Here is a 19817-nt window from a genome sequence, read left to right on the forward strand (position 1 = left end):
ATGAGTGCTCACAGGGTGGGGGTGGGCCTGGAGCAGGCACTTTCTGGTGGGTCATGGGTTCAGAGTTGCCTGTGAACACCCAGGATGTCTAGCTAAACTTGAATTTCAGATAGAACTTTCCATCTAGTCTAGTGGCTGTTTGTAGCTGCTCTGAGTGCTCACAGGGTGGCGTGGGCCTGGAGCAGGCACTTTCTGGTGGGTCACGGGTTCAGAGTTGCCTGTGAACACCCAGGATGTCTAGCTAAACTTGAATTTCAGATAGACAAAGTTAAGTACCCATGTGCCCCCCAAATTTCCCCCAGTGAGTATATTGAAAGGCGGAGTCTCTGGAGTGCTCTGCTCTCAAGAGTGGACCTCAGTGTCGGTCCATTGAATTTGAATGTTCCTGGCTGATCACGAGATCAGGCCCGTGAAAACAGGCCCGTGAGATGACTCAGCAGGTAAAGGTGCTGGCCACCAAGCCCGAGACCTGAGTTCCAACCTGGGACCAACATGGTGGAAGGACTCCAACAAGTTGTCCTCTGACTGCATAGAGGCCACACACAAAAATAAATGTTAAAAAACAAAGGGGCTGGAGAGATGGCTCAGAATACTGGTTGTTCTTGCAGAAGACCCAGGTTTGAACCCAGCACCCACATGGCAGCTAACAACTGTCCGTAACTCCAGTCCCAGGGGATCCAACAGCCTCTTCTGACCTCCACGGGCATTGCATGACACGTATGCGCTTACTTACCTGCAGGCAATACATGCATACATATAAAAATAAAAATAATAAGCCGGGCGTGGTGACACATGCCTGTAGTCCCAGCAGTTGGGAGGCAGAGGCAGGCGGATCTCTGTGAGTTCAAGGCCAACCTGGTCTACATAGTGAGTTCCAGGACAGCTGGGGCTACAGGGAGACCCTGTCTCAAAAAGACAAAAAATAAAAAATAAATAAAAATAATAAATAAAAATTAAAAAAAAGAATATTAAAAAAATGTTAAAAATAAACCAAGAAACCAAATCACCTTCTCAGCACACTGGTTGTTTCTTACAACAGGCGCATGCTGTTTTGAGATTATATAGAACAAGGTCTTCCCTAGTCAGATCTGGTGGCACAGTCTTTAATCCCAGCACTTGGGAGGCAGAAACAGAAGGATCTCTGTGAGATGGAGATCAGCCTGGGCTATAAGAGACCCTGTCTCAAAAAACAAAAAGAAGGAAATGAAGATCATTTTGCAGGGCAGTTTCCAGCCCTTTCCTGGGTGACAGGCCCTGGGGGAGCTTTCCCAGGGACCACACACTACCTGTGGGTACTGGGTCGTCATGGAGCTGAGATGCTGTTGAGCTTTTGACCCCATGCACCCACAGCATGTTGAACACTCCTCACAGTGTCCCCTGTTCTCTGTGTGTCCTGCTCACCCCGAGATAACTTGAAGCTAATTTGGGGGCCTGGGGCTTCCAGGGCTCAATAGTAGTGTGTAGGGGTGACCAAGGGCCCCAGGGCCACCAGCTCTCCATTACACAGAAGGGACAGGGCCCCAGAGCATCCTGGGACAGTCTCCTCCCTCAGACTCCAAGACAGGACTGGCCACCTCCCTCAGACTTACTTAACAGAGTGTGTCCCCTGAAGTTCCCAAGCCCTTCCTTGGGCTACATAGTTCATGTGAGTGGCCTGCAGAGCTTTCCAGGTATTACGGGTCATTAGTGACCTACTCACATGTACCTGTTTCCCGGATTCCCTCATCAGAGAACATAGGGAGCCACAATTCTGGTTTTCAATTTCATTTAATTAATTTACTGCTGCTGAGGCTCCAGCCTCTCCCAGGCAAAGTGTGCACTGAGTTCACTGCAGCCCAGAGTCTAAAGACTTGAACTTGGGCTGGGATGTAGCTCCATTGGTAGAGAGCTTGTAGCTGAGTTGGAGTGTTTGTAACTCAGTTGGTCGAGTGCTTGCCTGTGTGCAGGAAGCCCTGGGTTCCATCTGCAGCACCACATAAACTAGACATGGTGGTTCACAACATGTCATCTCAACACCGAAGAGGTGGAGGCAGGAGGATCAAAGTTCAAAGTCACCCTCAGCTTCATAGAGAGTTTGAGGCCAGTCTGGGATACATAAGACCCTGTCTCAGGACACTGGAACTCCTCAGCAAACAGCTTGCCGTGGTAGACAGGAGCCCCCATGGTGGTGCTGAGAACTGGATTTTTCTATCTTAACTCTCCTCTCTTCTCTTTTTGTTTGTTTTTGTGATAAGGTCTTGCTATATAGCCCAGGCTGGCCTGAAATTTACTGTGTCATTCAGGCTACCCTTGAAATTGTGGTGATCTTCCTACCTCAGCTTCCCTAGGGTTGGGGTAACAGATGTGCACCACCACACTCGCCTTCACACTCTACCCCCCGAGTAGTAAGCAGTTTACCGACTGAGGTACAAACATTCTACCCACTGAACTGCAAGCACTTTACTGAGCTACGAGTACTCTGCCCACTGAGCTACAAGCACTCTGCCCACTGAGCGACAAGCACTCTTCCCATTGAGCTACAAGCACTCTGCCCACTGAGCTATAAGCACTCTGCCAACTGAGTGACAAGCACTCTGTCCACTGAGGTACAAGCACTCTGCCCACTGAGCTATAAGCACTCTGTCCACTGAGTGACAAGCACTCTGCCCACTGAGCTACAAAGCACTCTGCCCACTGAGCTACAAGCACTCTGTCCACTGAGCTACAAGCACTCTGTCCACTGAGCTACAGGCACTCTACCCACACAGCCCCAGCTCTAGAAAAACTTTTGGAGATCACTCAGATCAACATGCCCCCAAAGCTGTCAGGATCTCCCCTAGGCTGTGTGAGCATGCCTGGCAGGAGAGTGCTGAGCGGTACTGTGTCCCCACTGGCAGATGACCTCCGCCCTCAAGGAGCAGTACCTGGTTGCCATCATCATAAGTGAGCAGCGATGTCAGGAACAGCTGAAGGAGACCAATAAAACCTGCGAAGGTGAGCTCCACAGTAGGGCACAAGGGGCTAGCCTTAGTTCCCGGGGCTAGTCTCAGCTTACCCACCCGACGTCTGCCCTCCACAGCTCTGCTCTTCAAGCTGGGAGAGAAAGCCAAGACACTGGAGATGGAGGTGATCAAGGAGAAGGCCGTGTGCGCGAAGGACAAGGAGGGCCTGCTAACCGGCAAGCGCCTGGCGGAGGAGCAGCTGGTGGCCTGTGGGAAGGCGCAGGAGCATTACCGGCAGGAGAAGCAGGTGGCAGAGGAGCAGCTGAGCAAGGTGCAGGCCCTGTGCCTCCAGCTGGATAAGGACAAGTTTGAGATGGACGCTCGCAACCTATGGCGGGACTCCATCATCCCTCGCGCCCTGGACGCCCTGGCCTACTCCTACCACCCGCTGGGGACCGACGTGGCCTCCCTCCGCAGGACCTGCGACCACATGCCCAGCCTGATGACCAGCAAGGTGGAGGACCTGGCCCGCAGTCTGCGCAGCGGCATTGAGCGCGTGGCCCAGGAGAACGCAGACCTGAAGCGGCAGAAGTTCGAGGCCCAGCAGGGTCTGAGCACCTGCCAGGTGGCCCGGGAGAAAGCTGCCAAGGAGGCTTCGGACAGCCAGACCAGCCTGCAGGCCCAGTGCCAGAAACAGACGCAGCTGGCACTGGAGGAGAAGGCGGCACTGCGCAAGGATCGGGACGGCCTGGCCCAGGAGCTGGACAGCAAGAAGCGCCAAGTAGAGCAGCTGAAGATAGAGGTAGAGGCTCGAATTTCTGCGCTGGACACCTGCGTCAAGGCCAAGGTGCAGGAGGGTGGTGCCAGCCTGGACTTCACTTTGAGTTCGGATCAGAGCTGCTGGGTTGGTGGTGGTGTGAAACTACAGTCTTTCTTTGTTCATTCATTTGTTTGACACAGGGTCTCCCTGTAGCCTCAACTGGCCTGGAACTTTCTATATAGTCCAGGCTCGCCTTGAACAAACAGCAATCCTGCCTCAGCTTCCGGAGCACAGGGATGACAGGCAAGCACCATCAGGAAGGTTTATGAAAGGAATGGTTTGGTTTTGGGGTTTGTATTGGGTTGTGTTTTTAGATAGGGTCTCTCTGTAGCCCCAGCTGGCCTGGAACTTGCTAGGTAGACCATGCTGGTCTCAATCTCACAGAGATCCACCTGACTCTGCCTTCCGAGTGCTGGGATTAAGGTGTGCCCACCAGGCTTGGCCAGAACTGGAGTCTTGATTTGAAATTCTGTTGTAATGACACTGATTTTGACCTTGGCTTATGGGAATGTTGGCCCCCTGGCTGGGTAGGGTGTTGGGATGTGGACCACTGTGGACATGGGCACTGGGAAGCAGAGGCAGATGGATCTCTGTGAGACTGAGGCCAGCCTGGTCTACTTCGCAAGCTCCAGGCCAGCTGGGGCTACAGGGAAACTCAAAAACCTACAGCACAGTGAGGAAGGGGCTCACTCTAGGTCTGGCTAACCTCACTCCCTTCTTTCCGTAGTCACCGCCGCCAGTGGTCCTACCAAAACCCTTAGTACCGGGTCCCCAAACACCTTCATTTGGTGAGTGAAAGAGGGGAAGAGTGGGGAAGAGGGGAAGCAGGGCACTAAGGACCCCAGTGCCGCTCTCCTGGGCTAGCCTGGGACAATCTGTCACGTGGGAGCCTTCATTTCTTTGCAGACCCTGCCGGCCTGGAGGAATTCAAGAAGAAAATCCTGGAGTCCTATCGGTCCACTTTAGTCAACCCTGCAGTCCCACCCAGGTGAGCCGCCAAGCAGGCTGGAGCCATCTCAGGGCTTGTGGGTGAAGAAGGCTGGGATCTGCACTGGGTGGGTAGGTGTGAGAGGGAGCACATTTCTGTCTGCAGAGGAGTGCCTGCTGTATGCTGGGCAGTAGCAGGGCTGGGCAACTCCAGACGCCTGAGGCTGGCATTGGGTCGGGGGGATCGGGGGACACTGGTGAACTGGAGGATAGAGAGGAGCCAGCCAGGGAAAGCAAAGGGAATGGTGTCCTGAGTGACTGGAACAGTTAATGCGAAGGCTCAGAGGCTAAACTGGGTGGGGGAAGGTGTGAGATGGGTGGCTGCTGAGGGTCATCTCTGACCGTCGCTGTGTATGTGTGCGTGCACACGTGTAGCCTAGTCTTAGGGAAGTCAGAGGACAACTTACAGGAGTCCGTTCTCTCCTTCCACTCAGAAGAGGATGTTGGAGGCCCCTAAGCTTCAGTTTTTACATTTACAAAAATGGAGGTAGGGCCGGTGAGATGGCTCAGCAGGTAAAGGAGCTTGCTACCAAGCCTGACCACATGAGTTCAATCCCAGGTCTCACACGTGGAAGGAAAGAACCGACACCTCTAACCTCCACATGTGTGCTGTGGCATGTAGCATGCTCCCAATGTCCATAGTTAAGTAAATATGATTAAAAAATTAAAACAATAATAGCCAGGCATGGTGGCCATGACTTTGATCCCAGCACTCAGGAGACAGAGGTATGTGTATCTCTGTAGGATTGAGGTCAGTCTAATCTGCATAGCAAGTTCCAGGACAGTCAGGTCAGCGCTACATAGTGAGCCCCTGTCTCAAAACACTCAAAAGAAAAAAATGTCTCAGGCAGAGTTGTTGCACGACTAAGGCAGGAGGATGGACTTTTAGGTCAGTCTTGGCTACAAAGCAAGCCCACAGCCACAGTAAGGGACCAGGGCCATTCTCAGAGCACACGGAGGGCATCTGGCATGTGTTCAGGTCCTGGCCTTGTGCCTACACCCCCTTACCTTGCCCCAGGCCTGGTCATGCATTGGAGATAGTGTATGCATCACCAGGAAGGTGACTCAGGCTGGACGCCCTGTGTTCCCCACAGGCCCTGCCACTCCCATTCAGGACCCACCACCTGGGTGACCCAGTTAGGACTCCCGGACCTGTGTTTTGGGCTAGCCTGAGCTCCCAAGGAATTTCATTGTCATTAGGAGTTTAGGCCCCGAAGCTCAAGGGCAAGATTTCAAGTCAAATTCCAAGACTGTACCTCTGCCTGTGGTTTCTGACCTGCATCCATCATGGCCCTCTACCTGTTGATTGATTTTTTTTTTTTTTTTGAGACATGGTCTCTCTTCTACAACCCAGACTACCCTCCAACTCCAGATCCTCCTGCCTCTACCTTCTGAGGCTGTGTCTTCTTGGGTGCAAATTCTACTGGGGAGCTCACCCCTCACCGTAGCCCTCTGCCTCAGTCCTCTCTATCTAGATGGTTCTTTCTGAAGGTGAGATGGGAAGGAGTTGCTGGCTTGGGAGGCTGAGGAGGGAGGATTGCAAGTTCAAGGCTAGCCTGTGCTTCATAGTGAAGTCTGTTTTTGAAACGAAGGAAGAAATATAGCTCTTCTTTTTTTTTTTTCCTTTTCTAAAAGAAAGAAGGAAAAAGAAAAAAGTATTAAAAAATAAATGAACAGGGAGGGGGAAATAGTGGGCCCTGCCTCCCTGCAAGCAAACACCCCTCCCCGCTACTTTGGCACGGAAGAGGCTCTATTCTTAGTCCCACTTCTCAGAGGAGGAAACTGAGGCTCCCAGCCCAGGACTGTCTGGCCTCAGCTTTGGACCGGGGAAGCTCTTGACATTGTTTACCCTGAATGACGTCCCCACCGAGGAAACAATGCTGCTGGAGCCCAGGCCCCTTGTGTCGACCTTCAGGGTGCCAGGAAGGGCCTCCCGAGAGAGGGGCTGGAGGGCTGGCCAGGACCTCTCACTGGGCCTCCTGTCATAACATCTGTCTGTGTATGGCTTTGTTTCTCTCCCTCCCCCTTCTCTCCCTCCTCTCCCCCCTCACCCTTTTTTTGGTGCTGTTGGAATGGCGCACTTGGCACTTGCTAGGCCAGGTCTCTACAGCTGAGCCACATTTCCATCTCTAGCCTTTTTTCTCTTTTCTTGTTGAGACAAGGTCTGGCTACATAGCCTATGTAACCTTCATGGTCTCAAACTCAAAATCCTTCTGCCTCAGCCTCCCATATCCTGGGATGACAGGTGTGCCCTAACATCCGACTTTTATTTTTTATTATTTATTTGTTTTGTTTGTTTGAGACAGGGTCTCCCTTTAGCCCCAGCTGTCTTGGAACTCACTATGTAGACCAGGCTGGCCTTGTTCTCACAGAGATCCACCTGCCTCTGCCTCCAGAATGCTGGGACTAAAGATGTATGGCCACCACACCCAGCAAGATCCAACTTTTAAATTTCAACATCCAAATTTCTTGTGTGGATGCATGTGTGGGCACATACCCATGAACACACAGAGGCCAGAGGGGGCCATGGTGTCCTGCTCTATTCTTCTTCCCCTTATTCCCTGGGACAGGGTCTCCCTGAACCTGGAGCCAAGTGGCCACCAGTGAGTCCCAGCCATCTTCCTGCCTCCCCCAACCCCCTGCCCCAGGGTCACAGGCACTAGTGCACACACCTGGTTTTTGACGTGGGTGCTGGGATTCAAACTTAGGTCCTCATGCTTATGCAATGCTGTTACTCTCTGAGCCATCTCCTCAGCCCAGCATATTTTTTAACGTATTATTGAGGCTGACAGAACAAGTCAGAAGCAAGAGGAACCCAGATGCAACTGCTACCAATCAAAACCATCTTTCTTTTTAAAATTTAAATCATTTTAGTAGATTTATCTATATGTGTATCTTTAGGTCCATGGTCCATGGTATGTGTGTGGAGGCCAGGGGACAACTTGCAGGAGTCAGTTCTCTCCTTTCACATGTGGGTCCTGGGGATCAAATTCAGGTTGTCAGGCTTGGCAGCAAGCGCCTTTACCCACTGAACCATTTCACTGGCCCACAATGTTTTTTAGATGAAATTAAACTGCGGGTCACACTATTCTAGCCTGCTCTTGCATTTTTTTATTTTTTACTTTTTTGGTCTTTTGAGACAGGGTCTCCCTGTAGCCCCAGCTGTCCTGGAACTCACTATGTAGACCAGGCTGGCCTTGAACTCACAGAGATCCCTCTGCCTCTGCCTCCTGAGTGCTGAGATTGAAGGCGTGCGCCACCATGCCCCACCTGTTTTGTTTTTTTAAGACATGGTCTTTTGTAGCCTAGGCTGGCCTCAAACTCACTAGGTAGCTGAGGCTGGTGTTGAACTCCTGATCTTCCTGCCTCTACCTCCTGAGTGCTAGAGTGACAGGCATGCAGCACACCCCTCTGCCATCTTACTTAGGCTGTGGGGTTTAGAGGTAGAGTGACACAGGCTGAAGAAAGGTCTGGAGAGCTCCAGATAAGACCTGCTCGGGCCTGGGACACCCCATTACAGATCCCCAGGTGCAGGCTGAGTAGTTGCCTGGTTGCTCACCAGCAGTCTCCTCCGGGAGATGTGCACAGAGTGCTTTCCTGCCTCTGTCCCTGGCTCCAGAGCTCAGTGTCCCCTCCCTGTGCCACTCATCCACGCCACACTAGCTGTCCAGTGGCCTGTCACCCTGAGACTTATCTGGACCAAGGTGGTGACGTATACTTTTAATCCCAACACTCCAGAGGCAGAGGTGAGTTCCAGGCAATCCTGGGTTACATAGTGAGACTTTGTTACCATAATAATAATGAAAAGATTGGAAAAAAGAGTGTCACCAGACAAGAAAACTGACAGGGCTGCTGAACTGTTTGTTTGTTTATTTACTTATTTTTTTAGTCTTTTGAGACAGAATCTCCTGGAACTTGGCTATGTAGACCAGGCTGGCATTGATCTCATAGAGATTGCCGGCCTCTACCTCTTGAGCTGGGATTAAAGGTGTGTGACACCTACAGAGTGAGTTCTACATAGGGAGTTCCAGGCCAGCTGGGGCTACATGGAGGTCCTATCTCAAAAAGACCAAAAACATGTAAAAAGTTTTAATTTAAATTAATTTAATTAAAATTAGAGACACAGTCATCCTGTAGCCCTAGCTGGCCTAGAACTTGACCAGGCTGGCTTTGATCTGACAGAGATCTGCCTGCCTCCACTTCCCAAATGCTGGGATTAAAGGCGTGCGACTGGCTATTTTATTAATTTTAAAATATTTAATTAATTTAATTTTATGTGTATGAACGCCAGCCTCCACGTATACAGGTGCACCATATGCATGTCTGGTGCTCTTGGAGAGGGCATGGGATCCCCTAGAACTGGAGTTACAGAAGGCTGTTAGCTGCCGTGTGGGTCCTGAGAACCGAACCCGGGTCCTCTGCAAGAGCAGCCAGTGCTCTCAACTGCTGAGCCATCTCTTCAGCCAACCCATGAATTAAAAAAAATTTTTTACATCGATTAATTGAAACTGTGTATGCACATGCCACAGTGTGCACATGGGTGTCAAAGGACAACTTTAATGAGTCCGTCTTCTTCCACCATATGCGACCTGGGGATCAAACTCAGGCCAGACTTGGCAGCAGGCACCCTGTTGAGCCACCTCTCACCTTCCCATGATTTTATTATTATTCCCCAGTACTAGTATTATGACATTCTAGAAGGACACAAAAGCTACAATAAAGGGGGTTGAGGGAATTTGGAATCTTCCATCGGGGCTGGGACTGGTTCTCAGAGGAACTGACATTTCACAGTGTGTCTGCCTGGCAGATGGCACAGACCATACAAAGGCCACAGGTCTGTGCCCATGGAGGTGGGAGAGGCGGAATGGGGCAATCGGGGGAATTGATTGTTGGCGATTTGGGGACGCAACCCGTGTCGTGGCGGGGACACCGGGCAGGCCTAGTAGGGTCAGAGAAGAAGGAGTCGGGGAGGGAACTGGAGCCAGCCAGAACTTGAGGCCAAGGGGCCCCAGGGAAGAGCTGGGGAAGGAAGGGAGGGGAGAGGAAGCCGGACTTGGCTGCAGCCCCCTCCTCCCCCACCAGGAAACAGCCTTAGCACCAACCACTGACCCCGAATGAGGGCCTCTGCCAGCCTAGGAATGAAACATTCCAGACTTCGGGTCGTCGGGTTGGTGGGATGCTGGGCTCCTGTGGGACATGGGGTGGGGGTAGAGGGTGGGTGGAAGTGCCTGGAGCCTCTTGGAATTGTTGGGACTCTTAGGTGGAGCTGGTGTCCCTGTGGAGAGGAGAGGAGGAGAATGGGGAGGTGACCACAGTTAGCTGACTGCCCATAGTTTCAGGTTGTGAGCTCGGTTGGTCCTGAGACTACTGGAGAGCCACAGAGGGCCAGTCAGGTCAGGTGGGTAGATTCATTTGAAAGCTGGAGAACAAATAAAGGAGATGCCACAATCCCATCACTTAGGAAGCTGAGGTAGGACTATGAATTTGAAGCCAGCCCAGCTTGGGTCTCAGGGACCCTTGTAGGGGGTGTTGGGGTAGGTGGGCTTTAGAGCAAGCTGTCAGAATCCCTGGAACCTTGGGGTCTTTGGGGCTCTGGAAGAGGCCTCTCTCAGTCCATCTCTTTGTACAGCAGAGACAAATTTCAGGAAGGCTAAAGTGAGGTCTAACATGGAGGCTGAACCCTAAAGTTGCTGTGGGGTCCCAGGAGCCAGGAGTGACCTTGGAGGGAGGCAGAGTCAGTTCTCAGGCCTTGGTGACCCAGCAGGGACTAGCCTTTAGGTCCCTCTGCCTGTCCCTCTCACTGGATGTGTTCTCTACTTCTTCCCTCCCAGTGGCTGAAGAGGCTGCAGCTGGAGGACCCTGGGCGCCTGACTCCCTTAACTGTGGATGCTTGGCAGCGAGAAGCCCACCTTGCTGGACACCATGCTGTCCCTGAGCCCAGGGATGTGGCCGGTGACCTCTGGCCCTCACACCTCAACTCTGATACTCTCACCAACCCATACCCGAACCCCGTGGTCCCCTGGCCTGACACGGGGGTGGATCGGGGGTGATGTCACACGCAGCTATAGCAGTCATACTCCCACTGAGCACACAGGCCAAGGCACCCATAGGGTCCCCTGTCCACACAACGCCCCAGTTGCTATGTCACTGGCCTCCTTCAGTATCTTATCTCCCAGGCCTGGCCTGACTTGCCAGCAGGAAGCCATTGGTCTCCAGCTCCACGGAGAATTTCCAGGCTCTTCTTTGAGAGTTGCCCTGAAGGTTTCAGCTCCCCTGAAGCCTTGGAGTGCTTCCAGGTCTCCCTTGACAGTTTCCAGCCCCGCCCCCTAGGATTTTGAAGCCCTCCTCAGGGTTCCAGGCCCCACCCCTTGCAAGGAAGAGCCAGTCCATGGGTGAGGGTTGAGTGAGCTGCACAAAGCCTTGGAGAGACACTTGCCCACCTAGCCCAGCTTGAGGCCCTTAAAAATATTAGTGGCACATAATAAACACAGCAAAATTCCTTCAAAGACTGGTTTCTATTGATTTATATATTTAGTTATAGACAGGGTCTTGCTGTGTAGCCCAGGAAGGCTTTGAACTCCCTACCATCCTGCTGCCTCTACAAGGCAGTGCTGCCAGAGCCCACGTAGGGGAGCGCACCCATATCTAGTCTGAGTGCACTGTGATGTCACTCAGTGGGGAAACAGCCAAGATCAGTTGAGTTCAGTGAATACAGAGGATTGTGCAGGGCCCACCACGCTGGGAAAGTCAATGAATAGACCGCTGGCTGTGGAGGTGCATGCCTGTTAGCCCGGCACTGCAGCTCAGTGGGTAAAGTGCTTGCTTAGCATGTATGACGCTCCAAGCTCCATCACCACACCCCATAAACCAAGTGTGGTAGCCCATAGTTGTTATCCCAGCACTGGGAAAGTGGAGCAGGAAGATAAGGAGCAGGAGTTCAGGGCTAGCCTGGGCTACCTGGACCGTTTCAAACACCAAAAATAAGCAAATAAATACCATAATACTAGTACTGGGGAGACTGAGGCAGGAGGATTACAAGCACAAGGAGAATCAGCCTGGGCTACATAGAGAGACCTTACTTCAAAAAACAAAACAAAACGAAGAACAGACTGTAGGTGCAGATTTGGTACAGATTCCCTAACTGGGCAAGCCTATTCCTGGGATTTTATTCCCAAGAACTCCAGGAAACACGCCAGGAGCCATCGAGGGAAAAACAGGCACACAACTGCTTCTAGACAGTCAGCCTCCCCTCCTGCTGGTCCTGTGGCTGGCAGGAGGAGGGAATGAATCATACAGGGGCTGGCAGGCCACACTTGGCTGGTCAGATCCACGGGGACAAAGGAGCGATATTTCCTGGATGCGGAAACACGGGCGAGAGCCTGTCACTGCAGGAAACACTCGGCTGGGGCCCCCGCCAACAGGGCCACCGGGGTCAGCTAGGGAGGCTGCCCAGACGGTTGGGCTGGAGGCCCCAAGGAAGTGAGGACGTCCCTGGCCCTGAGCCTGAACCTGGAGCCCTGTGGATGACGCTGTGACTGAGGATCTCAGCCACAAGACTTGGGTGCTACCCTCACGTGTATCTAGCTCAACTCAGCCTCTATCTTCTCTTCCAAGGCAGGCTTAAATCTGGGCACAGTGTCTGGAATCTGTAATTACAGCTGCTTGGGAGGCTGAGGCAGGAGGATTACCTGAGCCCAGGAGTTCCAGGCCTGCCTGGGCCACACAGCAAGACCCTACTTACCTCTAAGAACTACATTAACACTTTTTTTTTTGGTCTTTTTGAGACAGGGTCTCCCTATAGCCCCAGCTGTCCAGGAACTCATTATGTAGACCAGGCTGGTCTCAAACTCACAGAGATCCGCCTGCCTCTGCCTCCCAAATGGTGGGATTAAAGGCGTGGGCCCCCACGCCCAGCACATTAACACTGTGTCCAGACACAGAGGCCCAGGTTGATGACCCTTCACAGGATTCTGCATCTCCAACATCCCGTAATATCTACATAGATCCCACAATCCTACCTTGGCTCAGCTCTTTAAAATCTATCCCATGCTAGGCGTGGTAGCATATGCCCTTAATCCCACTGTTTAGGAGGCAGAGGTAAGTGGATCTCTGTGAAAATGAGGCCAGACTGGTCTACACAGTAAGTTCCAGCCCCTCCAGACTGGAGCTACAGGGAGACTGTCTCAAAAGCATCCCACCCCCGCCACCCCCGTCCTGGCAAAAGAAAACTTGCCTCCTGCTAGGTGTGGTGGTGCATGCCTTTAATCTCAGGACTCAGGAGGCAAAAGCAGGTGGATCTCTGTGAGATAGGAGCCAGCTTGGTCTACATACCCAGTTCCAGGCCAGCCACGGCTACACAGTGAAGCCCTGTTTCAACATGCCTGGCTATACTTTTCCTTGCCTGGTAAAATTCTTCTGAGATCAGTATTTGCAAAATAAATGAAAACCATGCTGGAGAGGTCGGCTTTGTGGGTAAGAGGACTTGCTGCTCTAAGCATAAGGACCCAGATTTGAATTACAGCACCCACATAAAAAAACTGTGTGACACCCTCCCTCTAAACCCAGCACTGAGGGGATGGAGGCAGGGCGGCTGGGATTTGCTGATGGCCAGCCTAGCTTCAGGTTAGCTTATTTCTCAAAGAAATAAGGCAAAGAGTGATACAGTAGGACACCTGACATCCTCTGGTCTCTGTGGGTACACATACACATTCATTCATTACAGGGCTGGGGTCATATTTTGGCTGCTTTCTGCTTAGATCCCTCTCCAGGCAGCCATCCTTGATGCCACAGAACAATCCTTGCTCTTTACCTCAGCCTCATCCTTCCCTTCTCCCAGCTCTCTGTTGACACTCCTCCTGTCCCAGGCCCTGGGCTAGCGTCCTAGGGCAGCCTGGGGCATCAGGGGGGCTGGGTACCCATCAGGGCCATCGGCAGGTCTCCGGGGCACAGCTGCCTCCGCTGGGTGAGGCCCCGACTCTTCGGGGATTTCCTGCGTCCTCTATAAATAATCCCCCACACAGCTTCCCACAAACTCCTCAGGCTTCTTGGAAAAAAGGGACTGTGGCCAAGGACCTCCATCCAGCTATGTGCCAGGACCCTGAACTGCAGGCAGTGGCGTTGGGGCTGGGCACACCGCCCAGAGTCCTGGGCCCCGCCCAGCCTAAGGCACCCCATGCTCTCCTGGGAGCCCTAGGACCCTTTTGTTTTTTTAATTTTTTTTTGAGATAGGGTCTTGCCGTGTCACTTAGGGTGACTTGGAACAAGGCTGGGGTGACACGCCTACAGAGACTAAGTTTAAGACACAGCCTGGGGGGACAGCCGGGTGCTATGTTAGGAAGAGCACCCTCTGCTGGTGTTATCCCCCTACCTCATGCTCCCAGCCTTTCTTTTTTCATTTATTTATTTATTCCTTATTTATTTATTTTGGTCTTTTTGAGCAGGGTCTCCCTGTAGCCCCAGCTGTCCTGGAACTCACTTTGTAGACCAAGCTGGCCTTGAACTCACAGTGGCGTGGTGGTGCACACCTTTAATCCCAGCACTCAGGAGGCAGAGGCTGGCGGATCTCTGTGAGTTCCAGGCTAGCTAGGGCTACAGGGAGTTCCCTGTCTCAAAAAGACCAAAAAAAAAAAGGGGGCTTGCTACTCTGCTGGGGCACCTGAGTTCAGTTCCCAGCACTACATGGTGACTCACAACCTCCTGTAATTCTAGCTCCAAGGAATCTGATACCCTTTTCTGGCCTCCACAGGCACCCAAACACATATAGCACACACATATAGAACACACAAAAACCTACATGGTGGAAAGAGAGAAATGACTCCTGGAAGTTGTCCATATGTGTACATGCAAACATCCCCCACCTCTCAATGACTAAATAAAAGAATATCCTGTGAGGCCAGGTATGGTGGCACAGGCCTGCCCTCCCAGGCTCAGGAGGCTGTGGCAGAGGTTCAGGAGTTTAAGGTAGGCTTCGGCTAAGTGGTGAGCTTGGAGGTCACTGTGGACTGCCTGGGCCAGGATCAGGAGCCTCTTTCTACAGTGGGCAGCTGACTGCAGGTGCACAATTGGTCAAACTAGGGAAAGTAGGCATCAATGCTCAGCTCTAAATGGGACATCCAATGGGACATCCATGCTACCCCCTCCATGGCCCAGGGATCACCATGGAAATGAGCAGAAAGAGCAGCCTCTGCCTCGGCCTCCTGGAGCAGGCTGGGTGCAGTAAGTCCCCTGGCACCACAGCTTCCCAGGCTCACTTTGGTTCTTGGTGCCAGATATGCAGTAGGCAACTGGCATACATCCCCTATATACATGAATGAAAATGTCCTAACAGAGCCACTGTATATAACTGTAAAAAAGCCAGTACAAAACTTAAATAAATATATTTGGCTACCAGATGCAGCCATAGGATGGGAATACGTAGAGAAATTTCTTGAAGGTAAAGCAGTTTCTTAATGCACAAACATTTCTTGGTTTCCCAAACTCTTCACACTGCTTTGGTATTTGGAAAACAAAAACTATGAAGTCAGGAGCCTGGCTGAGCTCTGCCTAGAATCTCCAGGTGAGGCGCTGGGTATGGGGCTCTGCTCCTCACATGCTCGATCCCTGGGTTCCATCTGCAGCGGCACATACGTGGCATGGTGGTGCAGGTCTGTAAGCCAGCAGAGGGGTGGTGCCCAGCCTGGGACTGGGCTCCTACCCAGTGCACAGGCCCGGCTGGCTGCTCCAGCCCTGGGGCGCTCCTGCCCTCTGCAGGCCCAGTCCTGCCATTTCGTATCCATCTCTTCTGAGAAGTCCACGGGGCTCTGGGCCCCTCATTTGCCCACACAGAAGTCCCGGAAGATGAGGTCCAGGATCTCTTCAGTGCCCCCTCCCCCGGTGAGGTGGCTCAGGTGCCTTCGAGCAACTCGTAGGGCCTCTGCCGCCAGGGCCAGGTCTGAAGCCGGCTGGTACTGGCTAAGGGCATCCAGGCAGGCCTGGAGGTGGTGCTGGTGCCGGGCCCGGGTCAAGAGTGGAGGGCCTATGGATGGATCCCCACACCTGCCAGAGATAAGACCCAAGTCTCTTTCAGCCTGCTCTGGGCCCACTCACTCCTGTAGAGACAGGCCAAGGGACAGGCCTGGGATGGGCCTGCACCTGAACTCGGGTCACAGGCCACAGTGGTGTCAGGGGGACTCACACTGCAGCCAGCTGAGTCCTCAGAGCCTTCAGGAGGTCATCCAGCCCAGCTCCAGTCAGGCAGGACAGCAGAAGGTGTGGGGGTAGGCCAGGGCTGGGGACCCTGCCCTCGGGGGGCAGCAGGTCCGATTTGTTCAGCACCAGAAGGAGCCGCTGGCCATCATCTGGGCGCTGGGCTGCCAGGGGGACCACCACAGTATCCAGGAAGTCGCAGCTGGAGGAGGAGCCCAGGTCGGAGGCGTCCAGCAATGCCAGGATGATGTCAGCTTGCTCCAGCCTGGGGGGGGCAGTGGTGAGGGCCTGGCACCTGGGGAGGGGTGTGGCCCAGAGAAGAGAGGGGGCAGCAGGAGGGAAGGAGCTTATTCCAATGGGTGAGGCATAGTTCAGTTCAGGTGTGAGGTAGGGAGGTGGGACACAGCATGACTGGGTGTGAGCAAGGGAGTGGTAGGGTGCAGTGGGTGCGGCCTAACTAGGTGACAAAGAAGCTCAGGGTTCTATGAAAGGGTGGAGCAGTGAAGGGGGAAGTGGCAGAACAAAGGGTGTGGCATAAAGGTGGAGGAAGGGAGGGGGTGGACAATGGCCAAGCTTGCATCCGAATCAAATTGCTAGACATCCTCCCAGCTAAAGGAGTTCAGGATAAGGCAGGCCAGCTTGTCCCTGCCCTGCACAAACCTCTGGCGGGCCCTGTGCACACCCTCCTGCTCCACTGGCCCCACGCCTTCACGCAGTCCAGCGGTGTCACTCAGCAGCACAGGGAACCCGGCCAGGTCCACTGGGGTCTCTAGGACATCGCGGGTGGTCCCTGGTTCTGGTGACACGATGGACACAGGCTTCCGGCCTAGAGGAAGGGAACAGCAGGGGACTGGTGTGAGTTCCAACCCCAGACTACACCCCTCAGGTCCAGGCTCCACCCCTGCCCACCGCCCACATACTGAGCATGTTCACTAGGCTGCTCTTGCCGGCATTAGGGGGTCCAGCTACCACAACGTGTGCCCCTGAGCGGAGCCTCTGCCCGCGCCTGGCATCCCGCAGGTGTGCCTGGAGGGAGACCTCCAGGGCCCTCACTTCTTTATCCGCTGTGGGTGGGGCAAGGCAAGGAGGGTATCAGGAGGGTCTCTGCGGGCCCTCTAGATGTTAGCCATTATGCCCCCACAAGCAAGCCTGCACCTTGCTCTAAGACACCTTCTTCTAAATTGTCATCCTCTCCAAAGTCGATATAGGCCTCCACATGAGCCAGAGCCTGGAGAGGAGAGGGAGATGTGTCAGGTGCTCTGGGACTCCACTGTCCCCACTCTAATATCCCAGGGTCAGCTTTACCTAAGGGACCAGATCAGAGGCCAGGGGATTGGCCTCAGAAGAAGATGATGGATGGATGGATGGGGGGGACGGGCATTCAGGGAGATGTGCAATGGGGGCAGGGCTTTTACCTTGGTTAGGGTCTCAGCCCAGTGTTGGCCCAGCTGGCCCAGCTCGCCCTCCAGCTGCCTCAGGGCCTGGCGCCTCTGGGCTTCAGTTTCTGCATGGATTAGATCTGCTAGCCCCTCTACTTCTGTCAGGCTCAGCTTCCCGTGGGCGAAGGCCCGCTTGGTGAACTCCCCTGCCTCAGCAGCTCGAAGTCCTGGCACACTGCCTGCAGGGAAGCCCACTCACCTCAGTGGCCTGGGCCTGGGCCTGAGCCTGAGCCTGGGATACAGAACCTCCTACAAATTCAAAGTCTCTTCTCCAAGAGGAGGGGTCTGGGAAGTAAGCAAACTAAAAGACTCAGGAAAGCAGAAACCTACAGGATTTAAAAGGCCCCTCCCCAAGTGAGGAAGGCAGAATAAAGTGCAAGTGAGGAGTGCCCAGCTGTGTGCAGCAGACTTTGAGCCCTGGCATGCAAGCCCCACAGAGAGCTCCAGACTCTTTGTACAGACTCCCAGATATAAGGGGTACCTGTGGCACACAGGGGCAATGGAAACAGTCAGATGGGGCGTTCCTCACCCACCTCCTCACACATACACTTTCCTTCCCCCCAAATTCAAACTCGCCCCCTCCCCATCCAGGCATCAGAGACAATGAGTTTGCAAGCTGGTACTGTGTGGGCTACTCAGGTGGCATAGAACCTCCTTCCTCTGAAACCTGTAAAAAGGGTTCCCTCTCACCTGCCATGTGGACCTGAGCTCTCCTAGAGACCTATCACTGCCATCGACTGCTTATCCTGTTCATAACTTCTGTTGGTGTGTGGCATGGCATGCGTTTGGTGGTCAGAGGACAACTTGCAAAAGTCAGTTTTTTATTTTTTTTCTTTTTGAGACAGGGTCTCTCTGTAGCCCCCAGCTGTCCCGGAACTCACTAGGTAGACCAGGCTGACTTCAAACTCAGAGATCCGCCTGTCTCTGCCTCCCAAGTGCTGGGACTACAGGTATGGGCCACCAAGCTAGACTGTAAAATTCAGTTTTCAAGTTCCACTATGTGGGTCTTGGAATTCGAACTCTCCTCGTAAGGCTTAGCAGTAAGCGCCTGTACCAGTTGAGCCATCTTGCCAGTCCAGGTTAGTAACTGTTAATACCTGTTATCCAAATGACAATCCACCTTGCGCCCTAAACTTTTCAGTCTCCCCAGGAAAAATCTCATATAATGAGACTCACCCAGCGCTTCCAGGACGCCGCTGACCACCGCAGGGCCTCCGTGCACGTGGAACTCCACGCAGTCCTCACCCGTGAAACTCTGGGGACCTCATGTGGCAAAAGAGAAGAGTCAGGCGGTGGGCACGGCCCGGGCAGGCTCCCCGACAGCACTGAGACCGGGTCATGCGTGGTGTGGGATACGGAATCGCGGACCCTCACCTGGGAACCAGAGGACCAGCGCCCGGTCCAGAGGCTCCCCTGAGCGCGGGTGGCGGAGCAGGCGCAGAGCTGCGCTGCGGGCCGGGGGCGGCTCCCGGGGCGCAGTGAGACTTCGGAGCGCGAGGCCGCTGGCTGGGCCGCTGGTGCGGATCACCGCGATGCCGCAGCGACCCTGGCCGGAGCTGAGCGCGAAGACTGTGCTCCCGGGGGCCAAGGACTGGGCACCGCTGCGCAGGCATACGCACAGCCTGGGAACAGGAGAGGACAAGAGTCAGCGCATCCGGGACTCGGAGTCTCAGGACGAATGTGGACGCAGGGAATGACGGCCGGGGGATGACCCCATGTGAGCTCTGCGGCAGGGGGATGGCCAGGTTGGGACTGGGAAGAGAGCGATGGCAGCTCTGAGCGCAGGACTGGGACCCCAGGGGCCTCAGGAGCGGGTTTGAGTCCTAGAGCAGCGCCTGTGCGGCGACAGCGCGTCGGCGGAGTCGCACCACCTGCTTGGAGCCCGCGTCGTCCGAGACGCCAGGACGCTCAGCCCCCGCCACATGGATTTCCAACTCTCAAGCCGCTTGCCCGGCCTTCCTGCCCAGCTTCAAGTTCGGAAGGAAGTCCCGCCCTCGCGGTGTGACTGGCAGCTAGCGCTCGCAATTACAGGATCCCGCCTACCTGTCGGAAGACCTTGGTTCCTATTAGCTAGTGTTTGGGGCAAGCGGGAGGGCGGGCTCTACCGAGTGAGGGTAGCGCAATGATGTTCTCCCAGAAACACGAGACTGAATTTTTCGATTCCTAGGGCGTCAGCCAAGCGAGACAATGGAAATAAACGGTGGGAGAAAATACAGGGTCTGTCACAGGACAAAGGTTCGCGTCTCGGATTTTCCAGGTGTCCATTCCAATGCTATAGGCGAGCCAAAAAGCCATGTGCAGGGCCAGGGAGGGTGGGGGGTGGGGGTGGCGCACGCCTTTAATCCCAGCACTTGGGAGGCAGGTGGATCTCTGTGAGACCGAGGCGAGCTTGGTCTACACAGTGAGTTTCTGGCCAGCTAGCTGCAGGAGACCCTAATCTCAAAAAGACAAAAAAAAAAAGGCCAT

At 53.8% G+C, this 19817-nt stretch overlaps 2 protein-coding genes across 3 annotated transcripts; one reads left to right on the forward strand and one right to left on the reverse strand.

Moving 5' to 3' along the window:
- The first annotated feature begins 2876 nt into the window (after nucleotides 1–2876).
- Nucleotides 2877–11234, forward strand: Plvap (plasmalemma vesicle associated protein). Its single transcript, XM_008824689.2, has 5 exons — nucleotides 2877–2973; nucleotides 3059–3768; nucleotides 4469–4529; nucleotides 4648–4729; nucleotides 10560–11234. Exons 1-5 carry the CDS (start codon nucleotides 2877–2879, stop codon nucleotides 10564–10566), a joined length of 957 nt encoding a protein of 318 aa, XP_008822911.2. The 3' UTR covers nucleotides 10567–11234.
- A 3232-nt stretch (nucleotides 11235–14466) lies between these two features.
- On the reverse strand, nucleotides 14467–19579 carry Gtpbp3 (GTP binding protein 3, mitochondrial). Of its 2 annotated transcripts, XM_017795997.2 has the most exons (9): nucleotides 19220–19575; nucleotides 18726–18973; nucleotides 18528–18614; nucleotides 17328–17530; nucleotides 17068–17140; nucleotides 16833–16976; nucleotides 16573–16738; nucleotides 15902–16177; nucleotides 14471–15762 (listed from the first exon to the last, which is right to left on the reverse strand). In XM_017795997.2, the coding sequence occupies exons 1-9, from the start codon at nucleotides 19273–19275 to the stop codon at nucleotides 15537–15539; spliced, it is 1479 nt and encodes a 492-aa protein (XP_017651486.1). In that variant the 5' UTR covers nucleotides 19276–19575; the 3' UTR covers nucleotides 14471–15536. The 2 variants fall into 2 exon arrangements, with proteins under 2 accessions (XP_029415237.1, XP_017651486.1); XM_029559377.1 differs by lacking the exon at nucleotides 16833–16976 and having other exon boundaries at nucleotides 14467–15762; nucleotides 19220–19579.
- Nucleotides 19580–19817: the final 238 nt, after the last annotated feature.

Source organism: Nannospalax galili, unplaced genomic scaffold (genome assembly GCF_000622305.1).
Source record: "Nannospalax galili isolate Female #2095 unplaced genomic scaffold, S.galili_v1.0 scaffold529, whole genome shotgun sequence".
Taxonomy (NCBI): Eukaryota; Metazoa; Chordata; class Mammalia; order Rodentia; family Spalacidae; genus Nannospalax; species Nannospalax galili.

Coding starts and splice junctions, on each gene's coding strand:
- Plvap (XM_008824689.2), top strand. CDS start 2,877: ATGACCTCCGCCCTCAAGGAGCAGTACCTGGTTGCCATCATCATAAGT. Junction 2,974..3,058: donor GACCAATAAAACCTGCGAAG/GTGAGCTCCACA, acceptor TGCCCTCCACAG/CTCTGCTCTTCAAGCTGGGA. Junction 3,769..4,468: donor ACACCTGCGTCAAGGCCAAG/GTGCAGGAGGGT, acceptor TTCTTTCCGTAG/TCACCGCCGCCAGTGGTCCT.
- Gtpbp3 (XM_017795997.2), bottom strand. CDS start 19,275: ATGTGGCGGGGGCTGAGCGTCCTGGCGTCTCGGACGACGCGGGCTCCA. Junction 18,974..19,219: donor ACGCGGGCTCCAAGCAGGTG/GTGCGACTCCGC, acceptor TCCTGTTCCCAG/GCTGTGCGTATGCCTGCGCA. Junction 16,739..16,832: donor CAGCCTAGTGAACATGCTCA/GTATGTGGGCGG, acceptor CCCTTCCTCTAG/GCCGGAAGCCTGTGTCCATC.